The sequence below is a fragment of the Hippocampus comes genome, unplaced genomic scaffold (genome assembly GCF_001891065.2).
Source record: "Hippocampus comes isolate QL1 unplaced genomic scaffold, H_comes_QL1_v1.1 scaffold122, whole genome shotgun sequence".
In the NCBI taxonomy this organism is placed as follows: Eukaryota; Metazoa; Chordata; class Actinopteri; order Syngnathiformes; family Syngnathidae; genus Hippocampus; species Hippocampus comes.
The window spans coordinates 2142669-2151913 of NW_017842059.1; the positions used below are offsets into that span (position 1 = coordinate 2142669).

General features: G+C 41.5%; 1 protein-coding gene across 1 annotated transcript in view; it reads left to right on the forward strand.

Annotated features, from left to right (window-relative positions):
- The window catches only part of LOC109510846 (calsyntenin-2), a 201300-nt gene that overhangs the window by 132192 nt on the left and 59863 nt on the right, over positions 1 to 9245 (forward strand). The window contains exon 5 of the mRNA XM_019861498.1: positions 2511 to 2660. Coding sequence (XP_019717057.1) covers positions 2511 to 2660 — 150 coding nt within the window. The remainder of the gene's footprint in view (positions 1 to 2510; positions 2661 to 9245) is intronic.

Sequence of the window (9245 nt, forward strand, 5' to 3'; positions counted from 1 at the left end):
AGAATTTCTAGGTGTGGTTAAGGCCCTTATCAAGTCCGGTTTGGTTGCCCAAGTATTGCATTTTTGCTTTTTGCACATGATGTGGTTCTGTTTGCCTCATCCAGCCACAATCTCCAACCCTCATTGGAACGGTTCACGTCTGAGTGGAAAGCGGTTGAAATGAGAGTCCCTGCCTCCAAGTCTGAGACTAGGATACTCAGTCTGAAAACGCTGGTGTGCCCTCTTCAGGTCAAGGATGAGATCCTGTCCCATTTGGAGAAGTTCTAGTATCTAAGGGTCTTTTTCACAAGTGAGGGGAGAAATGAGCAGGGCATCAACAGGCGGATCGGTGCAGCATCTGAATGTGATGCAGACTCTGTATCAGTCTGTCATAGTGAATATTTATCACTCGATTGACGTTCCAACCCTTAAGTTGTGACCAAAAAAAAAAAAAACAAGATTATGGATACAAGCAATCGCAATGAGTTCCCGCCACAGGGTATCTGCGCTCTCTTTTGGAGATAGGGTATGAAGCTCAGTCATCAGGGAGGGGCTCAGAGTAGAGCTGCTGCTCCTCTGCACCGAGAAGAACTAGATGAGGTGGTCAGTGCATCAGGTTAGGATGCCTCCTGGTCCCGGTGTGCTCGTGTGCGTGAATTTGTGTGTGTGAAGTCGTAATTTAATGGATGGCCACCCTCGCTTGTCCTCACAACAAGCACGGCCTATTGACATTGATTAGTTGCTGCTGTAATTGAAAGAGGTAGGTTGAGATTGTCAGACTTGCTGACTATATTCTGTATGTGATGTTTTCCACATGTGGGAGTGTGTTAGTTTGTATAGGCCAATTCTTCTTTTCAAGGATCTCCAGCAATATATTTATTAAATATTTTTGGGGGGTCAATTTAGCAGTGTGTTAGTTGTGTGTTTCACTTGTGGGCTTACTGAGTCATTAAAAAAAGTGTAAAACAGAAAAGATTTGAAGTTGGAAATACATATTTTTCAAAATACTGTAGAATAAATCATATTTTTCTAGGCGCTGACCTGTGTTTTATTGTAGAAGTTGAGGATTATTTATTCTTTTTGTATGTTTAAGTTTAATAAACTTTATTATGTCTGTAAATATTTGTAAATTTGCGTTCTTCAAAGTTGTAAAAGGTAAAGTCAGTGAAGCACTGTAATCTATGTGGAATTTGAACGGTTATTGTCAGAAACCAAAGCAGCCGTGCCATTCTTATGTCCTGCTGTCTAGAAATGTTAATTTAGAAAAGCATTGTCTGATCATTTCAGTGAACAAGAAAAATAAGACAGTATTTGCACTTCAAATTTGCACAATTTGCACTTCATTTGCACCAAAACTCCAATCCTCAAATTAAAACAACGTGGGAACACTGGAGAGTCACCTGGTCCATTGGCCAATGTACTGATGGTATAGACAAGAAATCCTCTTCTCCTTTTTACAATGTATCCACATCAGGCTATTCGACTTGAAGACAAAATAAATGCTGTAAATTACAATATGAATTATACTTCATAAGGAAAGGTGAGACAGCTTTATTTATCCAACACATTTCGTACACAAGGCAACCCAATGTGCTTCACAAAAGCAAAGACGACATTCAGAAGCGAACAAGACCGAGAAAAAGAAAAGACAGCAAACAAAAGTAGCTTAGATAAGGCACTGGAAGAACATCATTTAAACACATTGACAGAACACTTTTAAAACCTTTAAAAGTAAAGTCGAGAAATAAGAGTAGATTTCCGACATAAAAGAAAAAAACATTTTTTAAAAGAAGACCTTAATCAACGGTAAAATAAAAGATTTCACAGGTTAGATGGCATAAAAATACGCAAACTGTTCAGGGTTGCACTCTCAAAGGAAATAATGAATAATTCTCAGTCATATTTAAGATATTTTTGGATTCATCAATGTTTTACTGTTCCATGCGCCAACTATTACTTTATCCTTAATTATTGCTGAGCTACCCAGCCATCATCCGTATCCATGCTAATACATGTTCAGTATATTTTTATAAAGTATACGCTTCTGGTGCATCCACAAAATGATGTCATTCATGCTTCGTGCAAATTAAAAAGAAAAAAAATAATGGTCACTATATTTGCATGCCTATGGCTATGCGTGCATGACACCATTTTCTTCCCCCTGATAATAAACTTCAAAGGGGTGATCACATACAAGTCAATTTGATTTTGCACACACTGCGCTTAAATCCATTTGAACTTTTATGCCCTTAATAACGTCCAACATTTGATGTGCAATGGGTCTCAGGACCACAAAAAATAACCATGCCCTCATCACCTGATCATATTTTTCCTCTCCGATTAACAAAACGCCCTACAATCAAGGTCGTGTATTCACTTTTCCATCCTTTACTCATCTGCTGTCTCCTCCTAATCATCCCTATATGTTCGCAGTCAAATCCTGGGTCTATATGGCTTTCTATAAACCCTAAATCTGTAACCTACTCTCGTGTATTTCTGAATGAACTTGTCCGTAACCATCCCGTGTCCAGGTAACATCCGAAACACAGAGAAGCTGAGCTATGACCGAGAGCAGCAATATGAAATCCAGGTGACAGCTTGGGACTGTGGCCAGAAGAGAGCCTTGCACGTCGTCCCTGTCCGAATCGACGTCAAACCTGTCTGCAAACCCGGTTGGCAGGGTAAGATGTCTTTTTTTTGCCTCTTGTTTGTGCGCAACAAATGTGGGTGTTTGTTTGCTCCGAAATCGCAAATGCCTTTGTTTGTTCCCTTTGGGTGCAAGAGTGTTTAGAAGTAAGGGAAGAAGTGTTGCACAAACAGGAAGAGCTGTTTGTGCTCTTTTTTTGTTTGTTTGTATCCTTGCAGCAACGCAGATGTGATTATTTACATGATTATGTGTGTTTCTCTGAATGCACCTGCTGAAGTCAGCATGATTCCTTTTTCTCAATTTCTAATCCCTTTGCTGTCGTCCATCATCCTGTTTTTCCTCTGCCAGGCCCATAAAGCTTTGCTCTCCATTTCTCTCCCTTCTTCCCTAAAGAATTGTCCTGTCAAATTTCTTTTCTGTGATCAACAGCACTTCAGAAAGAGCACTCTGACACAGTCAAGATGGCTCTTTGCACATCAGAAAGCTGTCAGGACAACTCTAACAAGAGTAATGCAAAGTGTCTGTTTTGAGCGCCACGACACTCAAAAGTACACACAATAACCGTCGAAGCAAAGGAACGGCAGGACGAGCAATGGGAGAGATATGAATTTGCAACCACGTGCAATCCTCGTTCCTCTATCACTGAGTGACTGATTAATTGGATTTCTTGGTGTTACGGCATCCATGGTCACACTGGATCTGACGTTTAACATTGGAAAGCGAGGGCCGCGGTACACGCCGGGTGGCTCTGTATTTCAGTTCTGCAATTCAAGTTTTTTGGTGTCTGGAACGATTCAATAAAAAAGACAAAGGACTTCTAACATGACGAATAACTATTCATGTATTTCGCGAGAAGAGAAATTCTCAGAACATCTTTCTGGCGCAATCCGGTTCTTAATTGTTCTCTTCAGTATGTTTTGTCACGCACAACACGCTGTAGAAGGATAGGCTCTGCTTTAAAAATTAAGAGAAATCGGGTCGCAGAGTCAAACAGTGAGTTGCAACAAGAAAAGACGTTAGATTGTTCCTTTATTTGTTTTCAGTCTCACTTTGAACATGTAATTGGTCCTCACATTAGAGTGACAGTACGAGGTACCATGCTGTGTTGTGCATCTATTTCTGTCCTTAACGCCGTAGGGGTAAAGGAAGTGCGAACAAGGATCATAGTACAAATTGGAAATGCAGACTTCAAATACAAAAGAATGCAATAATGCAGACACTCAAGAGAATCAAGCAAAAACATATGAAATAAAGATAAATGATCACAATACACAGCAAACTTCTCTTGGCATCAAAACAATCAAACGTTTTTTTTAATTCGTATGAGAATGTGAGGGAGCTGGGTGTGAAGGTATACACTCAATGTCAATTATTTTCAGACAAATGGTTATTTTTTTTCCGGGTAAAGACAAAAAAAAAGGAAAAATACATGGTCGTGCTTTTTTCATTTTGGGATTTTCAGATAGATACAAACATAGATAACACTGATAAAAGGGCATTTGTCCCTTTGAGCCATGGTTGGCAGGAGAGATAAATGGAGAGGGAGAAGTAAATGTCACCGCCACAGATCAGGGGATTTTTAATAGGCCTTGGGGCTGTTGCATTAGAGAAGAAGAACCTTTTGCAGTATTCTGTCACAATGTCAGAGAGTCCCTTTTTCATTTAATAACATGGCCGGCCCACCAAGCACTCGGCATCAAGCCTCATCTCAAGGCCTGGTTCGGGCTGTCGGGCGTCTAAATCGGACCCTACAAACGTAGACTCAGGAAAGGAGATCCAACAAAAATATTTCTTTACAAAAAAATAGGAGCAAAGCAGAGAAAGTACAAAGAATGACACTGGACAGAGCAAGCCGGCAATAATGCGAAGAAAACAAAAACCGCTTGCACAAGGCAAAGAAAAAATCCGATTGAAATTAGCCTGTCACAAAAGTACAAGAAAGACCAAACCATGTAGAGAACAAACCGTGGAGAACACCAATAATTACTTACTTGAATAATGAAGAACATAAGCAGTGGCAAGAGCCAAAAAAACGGAGAAAACATACATCAAGGCAAGAGCCAAAAATGGAACGAGAGTATAGAGTGTTACTCTCGAGACGAAATGCACATGAACGACTTGAGCAAGGCGGAATTGTCCGGCAGCTTGACATGGGTCCATCAGGCCCTGAAATAGTCCCAACAAATGTGATGGCAGACAGGTGCGCAGCAGGAAAGACGGGAGCACCGCTGCCACCTGCTGGACACTAACATAACGTGATCATGATATGTTCACGGGATGCGGGTGGGGTGGTGACCATGTGAGGGAAATCGTTGACCAATGTTGTTAAGCATCTTTAGGGGTTTTTGAGCCGTGACGCAATTGAAAAAAAATAAAAAATTAAAAATAAATACAAACCATACTTGTCCACGATTGCTAACACATGTTCACTCCACAGTTACTACCATAAACAGTCAATTTTAATCATCCATCCATTTTCCATCCATCCGCTTTATCCTCACAAGGGGCGCAGGGCGTGCTGGAGCCTTTCGCAGCCGTCTTCGGGCAGTAGGCGGGGGAAACCCTGAACCGGTTGCCAGCCAATCGCAGGGCACACAGAGACGAACAACCATCCACGCTCACACTCACACCTAGGGACAATTTAGATTGTTCAATCAGCCTGTCGTGCATGTTTTTGCAATGTGGGAGGAAACCGGAGTACCCGGAGAAAACCCACGCAGGCCCGGGGAGAACATGCAAACTCCAGATAGGAAGGCCAGAGTCGGGATTGAACCCACGACCTCTGCATTGTGAGGTCGACGCGCGAACCACTGGGCCACTGGGCCTCCCCTAGATTTAATCAGTTATTGCAAAAGTGCAATGTTAATTTAGAACATGAGCAGGCTAAAAGTTAGCTGCCACTCAGTAAATAAGATTAACGAAAGCAGTGCCACTAAACTGAGAGCGCAGGGTCAAGCGCACAAACTCAAAGGATATCAGCAAATTTAACATCATAATACAGGACCCATACACGAGTTTGTCACACCAAATGTAATGTTCTCAGCACGGTGTTATGTCAACATCTGCCACGATGGCTGTGTCTGTCAAAGATGGAGTTCGATTCTGACCCTCGCTAATGTCTTGGAGCTTTGAGGGAAACGGTGCGTGAGGATCCCCCGATAGAGAGCAAAGAACCTGCGGCAGACCTTCTGGGGAGGGATTACAGAGTATATCCCAACTAGCCGTACATTCCCCCTGGATATACCCTGAGGAGATAGAAAACATGGCAAGCAGCCCACTTAGTCTTCTGTCATCTCGAGCAGAATGTGAAGAAAACTACAGAATTCCCAGTATGAAATTCCTCCAGTCACAGCAAGTCATGTGCCTCGTATATATTTGACACGGCAAGAATTAAATGTACACGTTTGTTTCTCCTGAAAGGGAGCTGCTTCATTTCACCGCTTTCTCCATGCAAGTGAGAAAGTGCATTTCATGGGGAAGAAGTCAGTTCCATGCTTTTGTAATGCTTTTTGACTTATTGATTAAAGAGTTTATTCCCTGTGGTCACACAGATAATGCTTCCGAGCTTGTATTAATTAGACACTGGCTACATGGAAACCTCTTGAACTAATCAGTTGGCGCTGCTTCTTGGCACCTCCCAAAGACATTATGGACAATGTTAAGGTCCGTAAAGGCATCTTAGCAATGTTTTTTTTGTTTGTTTGCTTTTCGGTCTGTATGATATTAAATGATTGTATTTGTTGAAAGGAATACTTTGGAGGATCGTGGAGAACATTCAGGATGGATGAGGAGACATTGTATTCAGAGAGGTGAAAAGGGCCAATGTGCTCTTTTAAATGGAAATTGTGAGGCCAACTGATGGTCAGGATAGGAAATGACAACCTTTTAGCACACAGACAGCATGAACATGGTGTGTCCATCAAACAGGCATACAGTGGACAATTCGTACACTACACTTTCATGTCCAGAGACAACATCAAGTGTGAGGGACCAACATGAAAATGGAATGACGTTTTTTTCATAACGCCCTGTTACTTTTCTCAATCCCACTCTCAATCAAACTCGTTCTACCAGTGCACCATGTCACATTTCATTCTGAACGATACCATACTCTGTTGAAATCGTCTTGACCACTGTTGTGGAAATGAATGTCTATGATGCGTCTATACATTTCTGTCGATTGTTGAAATATAATTCTGATCGGTAGTATTAATCTAGTTGTGTTAATTTCGAAGAAAATATGCCATACCATGTGCTTCAATAAAAACATTAAAACACAACAGAGTAAAACTGTCACCCTCTACATTTTTAAAACCTGCTTTATACAAGACAGTTTCTTCAAAGCTTTTAGTATTTACTTCGAATGTTTTACTTTTCATCTCTTTGCATTTCAAACTTTTGATATCATCCTTCCATCCAGTGTCTGACCTGCTTCTCCCCACAAGCGTGTGCTGGAGCTTATCAGTCTTTGAGCAGTAGGCGGGATACACCCTGAACTAGTTTCCGTCGTTCACGCTCACAATCACACCTAAGGACAATCTAGAGTGTCCAATCAACCAACCATGCATCTTTTTGGAATGTGAGCGGAAACTGCAGTACCCGGAGAAAACTCAGAGGCATGGAGAGAACCCATGACCATTGTGAGGCGGACGTGCAAACCAGTCGATCACCGTGCTGCCACAGCAATCCGTTAACATTAAAAGTAAATATAAACTGATGACTGTATGAAAGTGTTTGAATTTAGAATTGCTTTTTGCATATTAGAATACGTTACCACCCCCCCAAAAAAACAAACAAACAAACAAACACAACAACAACTTAAAACAGCAATACAAGATTCCCTGACTAAAAGGTAAGATCAAGTACATAACAACTAGCACACAGTCAAGCTTTAATGATCGCCTCCACCATGAAAAGTAGTACATCTGCACTCAGCGCCACAGGACTGTTTTCATGTCTGCCTTGCTTCCTTACCCTCTCATCTTTCTTTCATATTCACAAAGAGAAGAATTTTAGGGCCTGCTTTGCCAATTTCATGAAGTCTACTGCAGGCAAACAGCCAACTCAGGAGAAAGCAAAACCCATCCCATTAAACCCAGATCAAGGTTCAATGCACATCAAGAATGTCATTGTATGACAGCATGTAGCAGAGTCCACTGAACTCTCATTGAAAAATACAATTCTTATAACAGTTTAGTACTTGTTTTCACTAAAACATAATAAAAGCCTCAGATCAATCGAAGCATTTTAGTTCAATATTGAAAAAGTAACATTTCCTCTTGTAAAAATCCACAAGTGAAATATGTTCATTGTGGCCTTTTGGTCAGTTTCATGACTGTCTTTTGCCTTGCCCACTATCTCTTTACTCAGTGCTGATGTGTTCTGAGACAGTTGCCATCCTGGAAAGTCAAATTTCGCTGATATGCTATTGATCAAAGAAGTCACTTGTGACCACACCTGAAGTGAGCCCCCTTGCTGACCTATCAGCCACTCCAATATCATAACAGCTCTGAACCATCGGTCACTAAGTATTATCAAAAAAATATGGAACATGTGATGGGTTCGTAAGAGTTGGATTGACAAACGGTTTAATGCTCGCAAACAGTTTTTTTCTTGTTGACATCAAATTTTGAACAGATTCAAAATTTCTTTGTGACAAGAACAACTGTTTGCAACCATTAAACTATTTGCAAATGTCAAGTGAATGTCTTTGCAGACAGGAGCCCGACGAAAACCCAACATTCGGGCCACATGCAAACACTTGCAAACCTGAAGCGCACAGTGAGATACGGGGGTCTCTTCGTAAAGTCAAATCTCCTCAACTTTATGCCACCTGTCCTTAACCTTTTTTGGATTACGTCATCGGGTCAAAAAGAGATAAAAAGATGCTTCCTCTCAAACACAGGAAAGGACAGCACTGATTCAAATGAATTTGACTCCACTTTTCCTAACGAGTATTGCTGATGCAAGTCTCTAGCAGCTTAAGGACTGCAAAATGTTAGCTGAATAATAAAACAAAAACGACATAGATTGTAAGTGTTGTTTTTGTGAACGGTCACTGATGATGATTTTCATCCATCCATCCATTTTCCGATCCGCTTTATCCTCACAAGGGTCGCGGGGGGAGCTGGACCCTATCCCAGCCGTCTTCGGGCAGTAGGCGGGGGACACCCTGAACCAGTTGCCAGCTCACACTCACACCTAGGAACAATTTGAGTGTTCAATCAGCCCACCCTGCATGTTTTTGGAATGTGGGAGGAAACCAGATTACCCGGAGAAAACCCACACAGGCCCGGGGAGAACATGCAAACTCCACACAGGGAGGCCGGAGCTGGGTTTGAACCCGGTACCTCTGCACTGAGGTCGACACGCTAATCACTGGACCACCGGGCCACCAGTGATGATATTCATTGATTTTGTAATTGCACATTCCCTAATAAATAACAGAAAGGTGTTTATAATTTGATTTTTGTTTGTGTGGAACCACACCTTTCCTTTGGCTTTTGAATGTAGTTCTTGGCCTAACTGACTATCCTCATGTAACAAAAAAGTTTTTTCATTTCTTTTAATTGGTTTATGTGCATATGCACACACACACACACACGCACGCACGCACGCA